General features: G+C 43.7%; 1 protein-coding gene across 3 annotated transcripts in view; it reads left to right on the top strand.

Moving 5' to 3' along the window:
- Positions 1-1425: 1425 nt before the first annotated feature.
- Positions 1426-18131, top strand: part of LOC136113328 (potassium voltage-gated channel subfamily A member 1-like) — a 31334-nt gene continuing 14628 nt past the window's right edge. For all 3 annotated transcript variants that reach the window (XM_065858466.2, XM_065858452.2, XM_071817011.1), the window contains exon 1: positions 1426-5526. In XM_065858466.2, the coding sequence (XP_065714538.1) occupies positions 2099-4027 (1929 nt within the window). In that variant the 5' untranslated portion in view covers positions 1426-2098 and the 3' untranslated portion in view covers positions 4028-5526. The remainder of the gene's footprint in view (positions 5527-18131) is intronic.

The raw sequence follows: 18131 nt of genomic DNA, 5'->3' as shown, positions 1-18131 counted from the left end.
TCAGTTCCAAATCAAAGTTGGTTTAAACTTACATTTGCTTAGAGTGGTTTTCAGGTGCTTCCATGACAGATGGTCAAACACCACAGTTCTTAGGGTCCAAGTTATTAATTTGACTGGCATTGCCTACAGGAGATCTAGATGAACTTACCTAGGGATGTTTTCTCTTGAAATAATTGATTATTCTTGAGGCAAGGTTTGGAGGGAGAATATCTTGCTTTAGAGGAGCTGACAGAGCTGGAAAAACAGAATAATTTTCCAGTGTGCAAGCCTTTCCTCTGGTTATAATCCCTGACATGCATTGGTAACAGATCAGCTGTTATATGCTGGGGCGCTCAGGTATGCCTGTATTTATTGCAGAGTCTGCTAGTCCTAAAGGGTATTATACTACATTTTGCGGTTTGATACATTATTCCATTAAATAATTGTAAATCAAAGGGCCGTTATTTTCAAATGGCTGTTCTAGGAAACTTACCTGTAATTTTGCTTCTACAAATTACTTGTGTGAGTAAAGTGGTCCTTTACTTCACCTGCACAGGTGAAGCGATTCTGCGCTCAGTTCTGAGAGGTACATTATAGAACAAGTCATGGGCAAATCATCACTTACAGTAACTATTTAATATAATTACAGTTTTCTATTTTGGCACTGTTTTTATTATCTTCGGGCATATTTCCTACAGAGAGGTAACGTTTTAAATTAAGTGAAAACCCACTAATCTCAGTGAATCTAGGTAAACTATTAAATGGAGCTGTGACTACCAACATAAAGATTCAGTAAAAATGTCACTTCAGTGATGCCAACTGGAAGGCAAAATCGTTTTTCACTTAATTTAATTTTGTGAGAAACCCAGAAACTCCCCAAGATCAGAGTGGTATGTATATGTATAAATTTTAATCCTAGAGTATTTGTATACATATTTAGTACATTTCACTCTAGACCTTGACTAGAATAGATCAGTCCATGGTTTGAATATAGAAAATAAGACCTTAGCATTGATTGTATTACTGAACTGTAACTGAAGTAATTGTGTAAAGCTTCTTCAATTCCTTTTCTCTAATAAAATGTGCATCTACTGAAATGTATCAGCCTTGTGCATGAAAGGGAAAGTACGGTCCTGTTTGTAAAGGTAAATGTGAAGGCAGCCTGGCAGAAATGTTGTCGTCTGCTGGTTTAGGAAGCACCGTCTGGAGCTGCACCAATTCCGTGAGAAACCGAGGGGAGGAAGGGGGAGAGCAAAGCAAAGCGGGGAAAAAAAATACCCAATCCCTTCCTTTGTTCTCATTACGCTGGGAGGAGGCGGGGGGGGTGCATATGCTAAGAGGCGCCAGGAATCCCCGGGGTTTACGATTATGATTTTCATTATAGGTGAATGGGGGTTTACAGCCGGAGCCCTCCCTGCGCGGAATCCCTTTAGCGAGTAATCCACGCGTGGGGGCCGCACAGTAATCCCCTGCTGCGGCGCGGGCGGGGGCTGCGTGGCGGGGGGCCGGCCCCGGGGGGGCCGGGGAGCGGGTGGTGTCCAGCGCGCCCCACGGGACGGAGGGCGACCCGGCGGTCCCCCACCCGGCCACAGGTGCCCCCGCGGCTGCGCCACTCCCTTTGTCCGGCTTCGCCCGTCTCAGGAGCGGTCCCCGTGCGGCCTCTGACGAAAACCACCCCTCGGCGCCGCAGTCCGACGGCACCTGTGGGCACCTGTGGGTACCGCCGGGAGCCGTCGCGCTCCCGAGGGCTGAGGTCCGCTGCACCGAGCGTGTCCCTGCCCCGATGCGGAGCACCCCACGCGGGGCGGGGCGCGGCGGGGCGGGGCGGGGGAGGATGCGGGATCCCGGTGCCCGGGGGAGGCTGCCATTGCCTGCATGGGGGCGCGGAGGAGAAGGAATCCTTTTTGACGTCAAGTGACCATAATATAATGATCGCTCGTTCATATCCGGGTCCCCAGGAGGCTCCCCCGGGCTGCGCTCGGCCCCGCGCCACCGCGCAGTGAGGCGGAGGCGGGCAGGGCAGGGCAGGGCGGCCGCCCGGAGGTGACCGGCGGCGGCGGGGAGTCGAGCGCAGCATGCCCGCCGCCTCATACGCGCCTGCCTCCTGCCGCCGCTGCCCATGGAGATCGCGCTGGTGACTTTGGAGAACGGCGGCGCCACGGCCATCGCGGGCAGCGAGGATGCCGCGGCCGGCAGCAGCGGCGGCGACAGCGCTCGGGCCCGGTGGCGGGGCGACTTGCTCCACATCGCCGGCTCCGCCGCCGCCGCGCCGCGGCTGAGCGACGGCAAGGAGGGCACCCCGCCACCGCCGCCGCTGCCGGCGGACGAGGAGCGGGAGCGGCCCCCGCCGGTCCCCCAGAGAGGCGGCGGGAGGCGCCGCAGCGGCAGCGCGGGCAGCCCCAGCGGCGGGGCGGCAGCGCACGGAGCCCCCCTGCCGCCCCAACCGCCGCCGCGCGCTCCGCGCCCCGGTGCGGGGGTGGAGATGGGACCCCCGGAGGAAGGGGGACACCGGCGGGGCATGGCCATGGCGGCGGCCAGCGAGGAGGAGGAGGAGGCGACGGCGGCGGCAGCGGCCAACCGGGGCGCCATGCACCACCAGCGGGTGCTGATCAACATCTCGGGGCTGCGCTTCGAGACCCAGCTGGGCACCCTCAACCAGTTCCCCGACACTCTGCTGGGTGACCCGGATAAGCGCATGCGGTACTTCGACCCGCTCCGCAATGAGTACTTCTTCGACCGCAACCGGCCCAGCTTCGATGGGATCCTTTACTTCTACCAGTCAGGGGGCAAGCTCCGCCGGCCTGTCAATGTCTCCATTGATGTCTTCACCGATGAGATCCGCTTCTACCAGCTGGGTGAGGAGGCCATGGAACGCTTCCGGGAGGACGAGGGCTTCATCAAAGAGGAGGAGAAGCCCCTGCCTCACAACGAGTTTCAGCGCCAGGTCTGGCTCATCTTTGAGTACCCTGAGAGCTCCAGCTCGGCCCGGGCCATTGCCATCGTCTCTGTGCTGGTCATCCTTATCTCCATTATCACCTTCTGCTTGGAGACCCTACCAGAATTCAGGGATGAGAGGGAGATACCTGTGCCTCTTCCTCCACAAAGTGGAGGTTTGAATGGCACAACCGGGGACTCCCCAGCCATGCAGCCACCCAGTAGCCTCACTGACCCCTTCTTCATCATTGAGACTACCTGTGTGATCTGGTTCACCTTTGAGCTCCTTGTCCGCTTCTTTGCCTGCCCCAGCAAGCCTGAGTTCTCTCGCAACATCATGAACATCATCGACATCGTGGCCATCATCCCCTACTTCATCACCCTGGGCACTGAGTTGGCCCATGAGCAGCAGCAGCCTGGAGCTGGTGGTAGCAATGGGGGTGGGGGCCAGCAGCAAGCCATGTCCCTGGCCATCCTCAGAGTCATCCGCCTGGTCAGAGTCTTCAGGATCTTCAAGCTTTCGAGGCACTCCAAGGGGCTACAGATCTTGGGACAGACTTTGAAAGCCAGTATGAGAGAGCTGGGCCTCCTCATCTTCTTCCTCTTTATTGGGGTGATCCTCTTCTCCAGTGCTGTCTACTTTGCTGAGGCCGATGACCCTGAGTCTCATTTCTCCAGCATCCCGGATGCTTTCTGGTGGGCAGTGGTAACCATGACCACTGTGGGCTATGGGGATATGCGACCTGTCACTGTGGGGGGCAAGATTGTGGGTTCCTTATGTGCCATCGCAGGTGTGCTCACCATTGCCCTGCCTGTCCCTGTCATTGTATCCAACTTCAACTACTTCTACCACCGAGAGACTGATCATGAAGAGCAACCTGTCCTCAAAGATGAACACAGTAGTGCTCAGGGCAGCACAGCAGGGGGAGATACAAAGAGAAGATTAAGTAGAAACTCTTTGAACAAATCTGTTGTGCACTTGGAAAACAGTGAGGGGTTCAACAATGGCACCAGTTCCTTAGAGAAAACCAATATCAAAGCTAAAAGTAACGTAGATCTCAGAAAATCCCTCTATGCTCTCTGTCTGGACACCAATAGGGAAACAGACCTGTAAGGAGAAGAGAGTTAGAGTTCAGAGATGCAGAAGGATTTGCTGGTGTCAGAAACTTGCTACTGTAACTGTTCTTTTTGGTACCAGTTAGTTTTTTAAATTAGGCTATATTTTATAAATTGATCACTGTCCTGAGCAGTCCTCCAGGAATACATGTTTTTATGTTCTTTTTCCATGACACAAAGGGTCACCTATTTTTAAAATAGACTAAGAATAAGCTACGCTCCATGATGCAGGAGCTGGTAAATTATGACAGTGCAAAATGTAATTTGTAGAAACTTATTTTAGCAAATGGTTGTTCATTTTAAATTAGTCATTTGTAACCAATCCAGTTGCTCCAAGTTTAGTATTAAAGAGTTGGGGGATGTGTGTGTGGAGAATGAATGGATTGGGAGGGAGGGAGGTTGAAGTTTTTTGTACTGTAGTTTCGAACTGAAATTATTCCAACATATTTTATATCTGTATAACTGTATTTATGGTCGAAAGGGAATTTCTTATTCCTGGGAAATACAACATCATTAAAGCACTAGGAACATTAGCAGATCAGCACTTTCAGAGTTTTCCACTTGTGATCAGTACAGATGTCATTATCTAGTACGTGAAGTGAATTTGGTGCTTTTAACCCTGTAGCAGAAAACTTTTATTGTCATCGATATGTTAGTTTCTTGTGAGCCTTAAATTATTAAATATTGTAGATATACTTCTTTATAAATAATTTTATTAATTACCTTACTGTTTCAGAATTTCTAAATGATTCAGTCCTATGCTTGCTGTCCCCACTCAAAAAATGTATGTGCAGCTTATTTCTTTTTCTTTTTTTGATAGTTTTACAGTTTTATACCTTCATTATAGTTTTGAGACCAAAAGAAAACTATATTGTCAGCTGTTACTTGTTCGATCCAAGTGCACAACAGATCGAAAGCATTAGGGAATGGACAGATTAACAACAAAATAGAATATGAGTGCAATATCTACAAAATTACTTTCATTGCACACTCCAGATTACTTTGACATGTATATCAGTCACCTTTATGTATCCATACCATTTGTGTACACAGTTCACTGGTTTTAATTATCATAGATGGGAGATGGATGGCACTTAGTGTCCAGCATGGCATGCCGTGCTACTTAAATAACCATTGCGTGGCTTATGTCTTGGACTCAGATGGAAAGCATCACCTTTGATCAAAAAACATCCTTGTTTTCCTTTATTTCCAAACAAAACCATTTCAGTGCTGTGGATTTTACAGTTAAGATGCTGAAAGACAAGTGGCACGTTCTCTTCATCCTGATAACACAGCACTGTACAGCTTACTAGTGGAAGACTGACACAAAGTTGCGTCTTTAAATCAAAGAGCTGTATTACTGTTTTTCTTGCAAAGAACATCTCTGTTTTTCCCTCAAACTTCTGTTTTATTGCTGAAGGATGTTTCATGCCTTTACCACATACAGTGACACAGCAAGAGTAGCAGAGAAAGAAGTCTTGATTGTCAACACTCAAGGTTTGTTTCTAACAAATTTTCTTATGCAACTAAGTAAATATTAAATCAGGATTATAATTTATGCAAGTATCTCAGATATATACAATGTGATAAATTTAAATCAGCTTTATAAAACAGTGTTTTGACATTCATTCAGACACAAATTGCTTGTCTATTACCATGCTCTTTAAAGGTAATGGCCAAATGCATTATATTTTTCCTTCCTATCCAGTGGAACAGGCATGGTAAGTGCCAAGCAAGTAGTATTTTTCATGTTAGCTATAAAGAACTGTCACAAAGCTCAGCATAAAACCCAGGGGTGAGGAGGAAGGAAATTGAATCTGATAATAGAGAACAGGATCTTTCACATTAATTTTAAATGTTGATTTATTGATTGGTTTTCTTGTTTGTTTAGATGGGGAATTATGCTGTAATATGCTGAGAAACTGTCTGCAACAAGACAAAGTGCCCAGTCCAGCAGCACTCCAGACTCGGGCAGATCTGTTTGCTTTAGTGAGAGTTTTTGCATCAAAGTGAAGTGCAGAATTATCCCTTTGGTGAGGCTGAATCTAAAATGAAAGAAAGAAGTGGTGTAATTGTCTGTTGCACATGCTGAGATCCATCTAGATCCTTGGTGGACTTAGAGTGAAGCTTTTTACTAAGGCAAGTAGTTTGATTTACTTTCAGTGATTGCATCCATCCGACTTCCCTGAATAAGTACCAAAACAATTCAGTGAGTCTTTCAGGATCAAATTTTGGTTCTGTCTTCCTCTAACTACCACCCTCACCTTCCCGACGGCTTTTATCTTCCATAGTTTGCTCTTCCATTTGCACACTGTGCTGAATTAGACTGTCAGCTTCAGGGTGGGGGGGGCGGTGCGCAATGTGTATATACAGTCCCTTGTTTAGCAGTGAAACCCGGCTTATGGCCAGGACTTCTGGATGATAATCGTCTGAATTACATAACGGTAATTGTTGCAATTAGTGGAGTAACACTGGTGTAAAACTGATGCAGGTGAAAGCAGATCAGGGCTATGGGGAGTGGGCTTAGCTGATCTTAGAAGCCTGTTGCTGATGGAAAGAGAAGCACTTGTCTTCGTCCTTCCTTCTCAGTTTTCTTCCTCCCATTGTGTGCCCTTTTGTTGCATAAACTGAAATGGTTCTGTCCTTGTGCAAGTACATGTGCCAGTGCTGCCTTGTCTTCCAGGAGCTACTTGAACTCACTAATCTGGCAGAAAATCCCAACACAGCAACAACAGCAACAAAGTAGATACTCCTCTGTCAGTTTGTGTGTTGGAGAGCAATTGGGTGCCAGAGCCACTGTGAGGAAGGGGTGGGTAAGGTTGGTGGTGTGGGGAAGTGAGGAGACAGGGAAGAGTGGCAGTGCTCTTCAGTGGCAGTAAACTGTTTGATTATCACAACTGCTTGTTGAACCTCACTGTCTGTTTGCAGAGATACCACAAGATTTGGTCTTGCAAAGTGCTAGGGGTCTTTAACTTCCCACTGGAGCCAGTCTGCAAATCAGCTCTAAATTCTAGCATGTGTGTCCTGCTATAGCTGAGAGTAGGATTTGTCGTCATTGAGCTCAAGCTCTGTGAGAGCTAAGTTCCCTGATTGCTGCACAGGGCTGTATGCAAGTTTGTCAAATAATTCCTTGACCTTCACTTTGAACATGCTGCGTTTTTCCATAATAGAACAACAGAACTTGCCAATAAAAAGAAAACCAATTATTCTGAAAATATAGTTGAAAATATTGTTTGGCTTGGCTTTTTAACAAGCTTGTCAAGCACAGATTAGGCAAACTCAACTTTGACACCTTCCTTACAAGGATGTGTGATTTCTATTGGCTTATAGAGCAGTAAAGGATTTGCTTTCTAATGAGGCAGGTTACTGCCAGACAGTAATGTGACCAGAAACAGGGTTAGATGAAAATTCAGCAAAGCGCTTACCATGGGCTCAGCTTTAAGCACATGTTTAAGTGAAGCATCATTCAGCAGGTATCCTACATGTACAAGACCTTTGCAATCTAGATCTTTGTGATTGTTACTTAAAGATGAACTACCTACCCTGCTGAAACCTTACAGCCATCAGTTCCCATTGCACTTTGGTGTGGATTTTTAGGTACATGGCACAGTTTGTGAGCCTGAAAACCAGTGGTGCTGCAGGACACTGCAATCAGAACACCAGATTCTTACTACAGAAAGAGAGCTGGTTCCTGCTCATCAGAGCAGTCCTCTTGACATGACCAGTTGCAAACTTTAATACCAGGATTGTCTGCATGAAGAATTGCAACTTTGGCTTGGATGAGTGTATAGTTGCACTTTTCAGCAGTGAGAGCCTGCTTTTGGTGTAACCGATTTCAGTGTTGAGAAGCTTCATTGAGTTCAGTAGGCACCATGTATCTATGCCTGGGATAGAAACAGTGCAGAAGCCTTGTCACATGCCAATGCAAATTTCTGCTGCAAAGGAATATGAGAGAACCAAATCACTCAGAAAGCTCCTTTAAACGCGAATCAGGGAGAGAGTTTAGGCCGTGTATGCCAATTCCAGGCTCATTACAAGAATGAAATCTGTCCAAATCATTATTGATTTTATGTTAGCTGACCTGGAATGAAAAGCAAGCTGAATGAAATCTCTTTGGAATACCAAAAGCCACAAGATATCAGAGCTTAATTAATAGCAAATTATTGCAGATGTAAAAAAAACTCAAAACAAACAACAAACTCTTGTGACTAGGAACTACATCATAGAAGATTTCTCATGCCACACATGCCTATATGCAATAGTTATTAATGGCTTGTCACTTTGTATGAGACAGTATGTACTGAAATGCATTACCCTTCCATTCTTCCATTTTGGGGATGCTGAAGTGCATATTCTTTTGGATCATCAGTAACGTAACTTTAATTTGCTTAGCCTGGCCCCAAGGGGAGTCTATGTTCCCATTTTACTTTTCCATCATTCTAAAAAATGATAAAACAGTAACTAGCAGTTATATAGCACCATTCATCTCCTAGCACTTTATGAACAATAGTACAATCTTCTATACACAAACATTGTAAAGGCTGTGGAAGGGAAGACTGAGCCTTTTAAAGGGGAGGGGACTAGCAAAGGCACAGAAATGAGTGGGTTTGGCTGGACTTGGATTTTTAAAATGTGATTTTATGGAGGAAGGGAAGGAAGGACAGAGATTCACCCTGTGGACCTGTGGACTTCTTTTTGATCTCTTGCATGGCTCTTGGTGGCTCTGCAGGCAAGGGCTGTGTGCCAGCATCTGTGTATTGTGACCCATCTGGTGGGGTCACTGAACGCAGAGGGACAGTTAATGCTGCTTTGAGCAGCACAAACAAATCCCTCTTCTATGTGTTTTTATTTGGGCTCTGTAAGAAGAAAACGGCACTTCTGCTGGCTGTTCCCTGGCCTCTTATGCTACAAACACCACTATTGTGATAGTGGTGATAGGGCCTCTTCATTCACAGTACACTGAGCAGTGCTCTGAAGTATCTACCCTTCTTCACGCACTGCCATTTACCTCTAATTAGGTTGCAAAGCAAGTATCAGTACACTTTGAGTCTCACAGAAGATATACGTGTACACAAAAAGCCTTATGCTTCTGAAAAGTATCATTGGAGCTAGTCCTGAGCTAAAACAGGGAGATCATTTAGCAAGATGCAACAACGCCACTTAGCCATAGTGAGGAATGTACCTACCTGGCTGAGACTTGTTCAGGTCATTTGACAAGATGTCATGATCAGTAGTGAAATTTGACAAGGGTCTGCAGGCAGATTGCTGCCATGCTAAGGGAATAATAAAAACAGGGCTTTAGAGACCTAATCAAGACTTTGGCCTGGCTACTTGGCCATTGATGGGATCGGTACGGTACAGTAGTCAGTGTGCTGGAGAGACCTCACTAACAGTGAGGTTGATCCTGTTCAGGACAGTGGGGCAGCAATGGATGTGTGAGATAAAGCTTTAACATCATCTGCCTGCCTTTGGTGTAGTTTTAGGTAACCTCCCTCTGTAAGCTAACTTCTTAAGTCACAAAAATTTAAAAAATGAAATCAAAAATTATTTACAAAAAGTTAGCCTAAACCCAGTCAAAATTGTTGATCCAAAATCGTTTTGCTAAGGCTTACATAATATTCAGCACCACAAAATATTTTTAGAACATGGCATTTAGTGTATTTGTAGCCTTTGTAAGTTGTGGGTTTGGTGTTTTTTTTTTGTTTTTTTTGTTTTTTTTTCACTTTCTTGCTGTATGCATTAATTGCTTCCCAGTTCTCCTTGTCAGCTCATTAAATTTCTGTTGCTCTTGCCTTAATTTGGGACCTAAGGGTGCTGATACTCTTCAGTGAACCTGGGTCGTGCTGTCTGATGTCAGCATGTCAACTCATAGTATGAATAAGCGCAGAAATTCTCCGGTAACAACCTGTGAGTCCATTGACCAGAACAACCTCCATATTTGTATGATGAAACATGGTGAAAAATGTGGGTATGGTATCATTAAGATCGTACTAATTAAAAAACTTTATGTTAATTGGAATAAGAAAAAAGTAAAGCTCATAGCAATATGACTAAATAATTACTTGGAATTAGAAGCTGCAAAGATAAATATCAACTTGTTTAAAGAACAGCATTCATACGCAATTAACGTATATATTGCAGTGATTTCTCACTTCTGTAATCTATTAATGTAATGTCCTTATTTGGTATTTTTTGGTTTCCAGGTATCTGTAGTGTATTTTTGCCAGGGCTGAAAAAGACAGAACCAGAGACAGACCCACAGCTATTGTGAACCAGTGCCTTGAAGACAGCTTGTTTACATGGAAGCATGTTTTTTCTTTTATCAGTAATACCAACTAATGCCATAAAACCCATTTTTTCTCTTTGTAAGTACTGCAAGTAAGCATATTTGTATAGTTAGCATTGCTGTGTTGAAATCACCTAAGGATGGAACACAGTAGCTACAGCTCCAGATTCTCACCACAGTATCAGCACTAATTTTGTTTTGTTCCCCACTGCTCTAAATGCGTGGGACTTGATTCTGTGCTTGTATGAGGCTTTGTGCCACTTTCCATTGAATTTACAGCTCAGCTGCCCTCTGCAAAGTAATTACGTAGTTTTGCCAATGTGATGGATCTGACTCAGCTAAGAGTTTGCCATTCTGCACCCTAAAATCCCACTTTGGTGGACAATGAACAGGTAGTCCAACTTACGACTAGCTTTGCATTGCCAGCTTTGGGGCTTTCTTTAAGAACTTTGTGCTAGTGACAGATACCTGAATTTTTTCTTGTTGATGTCTGGATGAATCCAAAACAGTGCTGTTAAATCCAGTGGCTCTGTCTGCAATCTTGTTTCCATTGTTCTGAAAGAGATGCAACATCCTTTGTTTTCAGTGTATTTCTCCTTATTTGACTTGCTGTGATGTGAAAATGAGGTTACCCTTACCAATGGAATGATATTACTTTGAATTTTCAGTGAATTTACCTGATTTCCAGAAATACCTGATCTAGTAGTCAAATCCATAACTTAGCTGGCAACAGAGTGCTTCCATTAGAGCATGGGCTTCCCAGCATACATAGGCTATATGATTACTGCAGCATTAATAATTTTCCAGATAGAATTTAGAATTTACCAAAATTAATCTGTAAATTCTGTATTAGTAATTCACTCATGTTCACTGTCACCAAAAGGATGTTTCCAAATAAATCAGTGCAGGTTTTAACAGTTTTCTGACATGCAGAAGACAAAAAAAGAAATGTATATCTCATTTCTGTGTTTCGGTGTGCTGTGGAGACTATCATTTGCGATCTTGTGGGAAGCAGCTTTTAAGTAGCTGAAGATAATTTTTTTTTTTCCTAGCATTCCATGTTGGTTTTTTTCTCTATAGTTTATGTCACCCATTGCAGTCCTTCTCACATGAGTAATGACTTAGACTCAGGGTTCCCCAGTCTTCACTGATGTTATCTGAGAAGATGCAGATCCAAGATGAAGAATTGTTTCTGAAAATAGGAGTGATTTGCATTTTTGCCTTCTCTTCCAACTCTAGTTATTTTATTCTTGGATAACCCTGGCTCTTGCCCTTTGGATTAATACCTTGTTCACTTTCTCCCTTTGCTTTTATCACACAATATACGCCACAGTGGTAGCAGTCATTTCTGCAAAGCAGTAAGTGGCAGAGCTGTCCTGCTGCTGCATGTAGTAGATGTGAATAGTGCTGGGCATTCTAGAGCTGCCTCTCTTCAGTTTCAGAGAAGCCACCTTGGATGGAAATCCGTAATACTTCCCCTCTCAGCACAGCAGTAATTCTGCCCTTCTCCAGTTTTCTTACAAAGTCAGTTTGGAGATAAATATTCTTGAAATACACAGTCTCTTCTGTCAGATCACATCTCCAACCCGGACTAGGCAGTGGTGGTTTCTGTGTGGTCTGTTTCCTGTAGGTGAGGAGTACAATGAAACCTTGTAGCTCTTCTCATGAGAAATCAGTTGCATGATAAATTCTCATATTCAGGGTTTCAGTTTGTATGAAGATACTGGAGGAAGTGGTGCAATTTGAATATACTAGGTCGGTAGCACAGCTATCTAAGGCTCTGCAGTATGTATAGGGATCAGAGATTGGTAACATTAAAATTCCTTCTTTTGCATGGTTGCACTTCAATCATGATGTCCTAGCACTTTGTAAAAAATCTCAGAAATCCATGCTAGGGTTTTCTTCGCTCCCTCCAGAGTTAGTAGGGATTAGCTACATTCAACCGTACTTAATTCTTTCAAGTAAGTTCTACAAAGGTAAAACTTCTTTCACCTCCTCTTCCTCTATCTAGTCCCTCTTAAATTCTAAGTAGAAATGCATGTGATTGGAGGTGTGTGTGGGGGTGCTGACAGATGAAAATTATTTGAATTATTTAAGCAGTGTAGCCTTATAATTTTTTTCTGTCTTGTTTAAACTGATTTGAAAATCTGAGGGGGTGTAATTGAGGGAAGGCTTTAATGTGAATTTGCAGAGCAGATTTTATGAGTTCCTTAGTTCAGAAAACACTATAATTTTCAAGGCAGTACTCCATAAGAGACTTACTTAAAGACAAGAAAGGTTAATGTGAAAATACATGCTGTTGTTGTTATTATTTTAGTATTGTGCAATTAACTCTAGGAATGTTTCAATTAGGAAATATAATCTTTAATGTGCCGAGAAATTCTGGCCATGCAAGAGAACTGATGTGAAGAAACGATCTGTCTGGAGGGTGACAAAGATTGCCCTGGGAAGGATAAAGCCCTCTAGATAAAGCTCAGCCACTGTGCTTTGAAGGAGCCAAATAAGAAGCAAAGGGAAGACCAGGAGTCTGTACCTGAGATATCAGGACACTTGCCTAGGAAAGGCATGGTGGCTCCCAGTGTTGTTTCAGCTACTGGGCAAAATACCTACACAATATCTCAGTATCTCTCAGGATCATGTTTTAAAAGTCTGCTCAGTGCTTCGAAAGAAAGGATAGACATATCTGTCTTTAAGAGAGTATGCTGAAGTGTGGATCTACTGGCACCTTCCTGCAGGCCTGATGGACTAAGTCCCAGTAAATAGCAAAATTTTGGTCAGATTCCCATAAACTACTTTTCTCACAGAGTATCTCTAAATGACCCATTTTTTTGGGTTAAGATACTAACTTTAGTGGCTCTGATGCCAGTATGTTGACTATTTAGAGATGCCCCAAACTTCTCTGTAGGCAAAAATTCTGTAGCCAAGGTATTTCAATCTGGAGAGAAAGAGTTCTTGCCATTCTGGATTGAAACCATCTTAAGCAGGTTCTGGAAAAATACCAGGGTATGTAAAAAGGATCTCAGTGATGCGTACTGATAGCGGAGCAGAGACTGAGGAGCATAGAATTTTGAAGCATGAGAGAAATCCTTCCGGAAGTCCTGGAAACACTGTGCATTTCAAAATGGAATTTGCAGTGCTTCTTTCTAGTGAAAAATTATGTAGGTTCTGTTCTTAATAAGGAAGCTTGATATTGACTACATCTGTATTAGAAAATGAAATGTGCCCAGGACCATTCTCTGGTACTGAGGCCAACTGGCATGCAACAGCCTGGGTTCATACTGCTAGACTCTCCCTCCAGAACAAGGTGGTTGGAGGCAGACTGCCTAATGGGCTGAGTTCCTGGCCTCTGCTGATTCCCAGATTGTGCCTAGGAAGTATTTGGGAGAGAGCTCTGTGGTACAGATTTACAAGTGTGACCAGAAGCCTTTGACAGGATAGCTAATTGTGATTAATTGCCTGGGAACAGTCCCTTAAAGTGTTTAGCTGACAAGGGTAGACATTGCTCAGTGCACACTTAGGACTGAGAAGTGTGCCTTGCTTTGATGCTATATGGCATCTTGCCCTCAGGCAATTTCTTGGAGTATCTGAAAAGCTTTACACACTCCCCCTATTGCTGCTTTCTTACCTTAAACAGTAATCAGTATCTATTCATTGAGCACAATTATTTCTGCAGAAATATGTTCTCATCTAATTATTCTTCCACCTGAGCTCATGTATATGCAACCATACTAAAAGTCACTACACAAACCCCTGACTTTTCTAAGTGCAAATGGAGGAGCACAAGTGAATCTGACAGTGAGAGCAGAATGCTGTTGCTTGGTTTTAAACTGACTGATTTTCCTGTTTGCACAACCCTAGTGTAGGCTATACCTTGTGTTTCAGTCACTGCATCTTGGAATTCTGCTTAGAAACTGGTATATGGTTGAGGCCCTGGTGGCCAAGAGCATCCCCTGTTCTTGCTATCTGTCAGGCTGCACTAGAAAATAACTGTAAATTAAAAAACAAACCAACCAAACAAACAAGAAAATGAGTGGGGAGACACTCCTAACTGTATGCAAAGAAATTCAGGTAGGATGAGACCTTCAGGGATCTCATTGAAACCAACCTCATTCCAAAAGAGGTAGTCAACCTCTTGTAAATGATTTTATGCAGATGTTTGCCTGGCCTGTACCTGACATGGAAAAGGCCCTTCTGGGGTTAAGAGTTCTTCCCTTTGCATATATGCTAAAAGCATAATTTGGTCCTAAAGTAATTGCAACCTGAAAGGGGAGTAACTAAAAGTCAAAACAACTCTGTACTTTCTGAACATTGTTAGCTTCCATATGGCTTTGACATCTCTAAATCCATTGAGATATCCTCAGAAAAAGGTGTATGCAAGTGGGGACTCATCTGAAATTATCACCAGGCTTCCCTTACAAAGTACTGGGATCTTGGATGTAATACTGGAAGCAAAACTATTACAGGTGTGTGTAACTGTACTACTGCTTCCAGTGCTGTAGAACCATGGGCAGGAAGTGGATCACCACTAGAATTCTTCTGTAAATTGAAGGTGAATCTATATGCCAGCTCTGCTGTTATCCCCAGGGACTAGAACATGAGTTAAGTTCAGACAGGCTGAGAAGAGTGCATGTCTAGAAGTAAACTTCCACTTGAAATATTTTCTGACACTGTATTTGCAGCTCAATTGCAATAATATTAGATATTAATGCTGCCAACCACCCCAAAAAGTGGGTGAGAAGCAAGTCCCTCTGAAGAGACCACTAGGGACAAATGAACCTATCAGTGGCTTTCATTTTTTACTTTTTTTATACAGAAGCATCCCATATGATCTTCCAGTGAACACAGTCCTTCTCCTAATGACTCTGTTTTCTCCTTTGTCTCACTCCTCTGACAGAGGTTGTCATCCTTCAGTAGGAGTGGCAGAATATGACTTCTGATTACTGAAGGCTTGTTTGATTATGGCAAATGTTCTAGACAATAGAACTTGATGACTGAGGAATTTCTGCTATGGAGGTAGCTTCTTCCAGCAGATGAGTGGGCAGGTAGCTTAATGTGGGTGTCATCTCTTAGGGGTCTTTAGCAAAGACCACCCAAACTTGGGGTCTAGAATGCTGAAGTCCACCACTTGGAAAGTCTGATGAAACCTTTTACATCAGGTTATCAGTCTTTAAAGACTCTTTCAAAAGTAAGGTTAAAAATTCTGTCTGTCATATGTATGTATTATTCAATAATTTAGAGGCAGTATACATACTTAAAATGGACATGTAAAAAGCATGTAGATTTGCAAGAATGCAAAAGGACAATTCAAGAGCCAGACACATCTTGGACATAAAAGAACAAAATCATAATTGGAAGCAGTAAGGGGAGGAGGTCCTTCTATTAATTTCCCCTACAGAGAGAAGTCGTAAAGTCATTACTGCAGCATCCACGGACAGTGAAATATGTATATCAAATATTTCAGGAGCACATCCTGCTCTCTGTTTACTCTGTAATTATGGATTAGTCGTGCTGAAGTCAACTTTTGTTCCATTCCAAGGATCCTACTCAGATAGACTTGAGGGCAGCAGTCATATCCTTTGTTTTCCTTGAGTCTTGACAGACCAAATTAAATAGTGATCTCTCTTACAGTGATAGCATGCTGACAGCATGTGCTGTGGGGAGAAGAGAGTGTGGAAACAATATTTCTTATTGCCTGAACTCAGCTTGCAAAATGGTAGTGTGGCATGTCTTGTTCATCTATACTATTTTCTCAGGCAAAGCAGGTGATTCTGGGAAGGTGTGTGAAGGGTCCAAATTTGGAAGAGAAAATAATCAGAGACTGATGACTGGAACAAAATGCTCAAGCCAAAATGCTTCCTCCCTGGAGAAGCACTCCCACAGTCAGATGTAGTGTTGTTTAGCTGTCTGGTTTTAATTCCAGGACTGCAAAGAAAGCATGGCTCTTAAGGCCCTGCCTGGGACTTTTTTTGTCTGCTGTTGGGTAACGAACCTAAACATACAGGAATCAGGCCTGAATAAGAATCTCACGTACCATCCACTTCTCATCAGTGAAACCCATACTGTTCCCTCATCTGATTTTCTAATTGAATTGTCATGGGTGTAAAATCACACTGCAAAATTTCCTCTGGTTATTTGCACAGAGCTCAGAGGCAGGAGCCAATGTAACATACTTTGAATTTGTTTTCCTTTTTAGAAGGGGCTTGCATTTTAAGTTTTTTTTGGTTTTGTTTTTGTTTTTTTGGGGGGGCTAATGTACATGTGATGTCAGGCTTCCCAGATGAGAATGGTTGGACTGGCGTTGACATTTTTAGAAATATGTGCGAATGGAAAAATATCCTGGGAGTGCTGCCAACCACTGATTCTGTAAAGCTTTAGTCTCTGTTGAATAGGAAACATGAGCCAGGTACCTTTACTAAAAAGAAGACTTACTCATGAAGTGTCTCTACTCAGGTGTGTGTGCAACCCATGCCTTCTTAATTTAAGGAAAGGGCAGGAGTGAATTCCAGCAGGCTGTGACTCACTCAGGCAATATTCAATTCCCCTTTCTGACCAGACAATAAACAGACAATTAGCATCTTTCTCAAAGGGAGGAACAACTACAGCAAAATATCTTGGCAAAAAATGGATTTTTCAAGGTTTAACTGTGAGGATAACAAAACAAAGTGGTTCAAACAAATCTCTTGCCTGATCCGTGGCTGTTCCTTCCAGTTTGGTGCTGACGTGACTGAGACGAAACAGGGTAGAGCTGAGCTGATTTGCAGTGAATCAAGCCTGCAGCTTTCCATTTCACAGCGAGATGGTGGAATTTGGAGGCTAAGTGCAGCTGATTAATGGTGCTATGAATGTCAATAATTTTTATAGGCTTTGCAGTATGTGCATTTTAACTGCCTCATCAGAGCAAATGTCTTGTTAACAGATAGTAGGCTTTCATACAGTGCAGGTCAAGTACTGCTCTTCCTTGAAGAGAAGCATACCACGCTAAGTGAACAGGGGGTTAAATTAGTGCAGGACATTGTACAGGGGTTAAACCAGTGCAGGACATGCTCTAAGAGTGCAATATCTGTGCTCGCTGGGAACAGATTGGCCATGTCTATATCCAGGGCTACAGCCAGCTCCTGCTGAGTTGCTGGCTCTGTTGAATTTGGATCTCAGTAGGAGCCTGGAGCCAGGAGCTGGTGCTTTTCACTGAGGCAAAACAGTGCTCAGTGAGTGGCAGGGCCTTGCAACTCCAGCTGAGCTCAGTGCTGAGCCCAGTATGCCTCTGTAAGAAGCAGAATCTGCTGAGTTGCCCCATGGGTCAGTGTTCAATAGGAGCAGCAGCTCTCCCTGTGCTTCAATAGGCATATTGCATGCAGCTGTCCCTCTGTGGTCCCCTGATGAATGGTAGAATGCTTGATTACAGCATGGTCTTGCATGCCGTCGTTCTCTCAACACTATCTCTCTTTTGCAGAGTCAGCAGTCTCTTGTAGAATCATTATAATGGAATCATTTTGGTTGGAAAAGACTTTTAAGATCATCGAGTCCAACCTAGCACTGCCAAGTTGACCACTAAACCGTATCCATAAGAACCTCAGCTACATATCTTTTAAACATCTCCAGGGAAGGTGACTCAACCACTTCCCTGGGCAGCCTGTTTCAGTGCCTGACAAACCTTTAAGTGAAGAAATTTTTCCTGATATCCAATCTAAACCTTCTCACTTATCATCATCACCTCTCTTCTGTTTCCTTTACTCTCATGTGTTGACAAGGGCAAGTGGATGGGGCTGTGCCTGGTGCTGGATACACCAGCCCGTGTGCTATGAAGTGCATATTCTGG

This window comes from Patagioenas fasciata, chromosome 1 (genome assembly GCF_037038585.1).
Source record: "Patagioenas fasciata isolate bPatFas1 chromosome 1, bPatFas1.hap1, whole genome shotgun sequence".
Classification (NCBI taxonomy): Eukaryota; Metazoa; Chordata; class Aves; order Columbiformes; family Columbidae; genus Patagioenas; species Patagioenas fasciata.
This window is presented reverse-complemented; position numbering and strand designations above follow the sequence as displayed.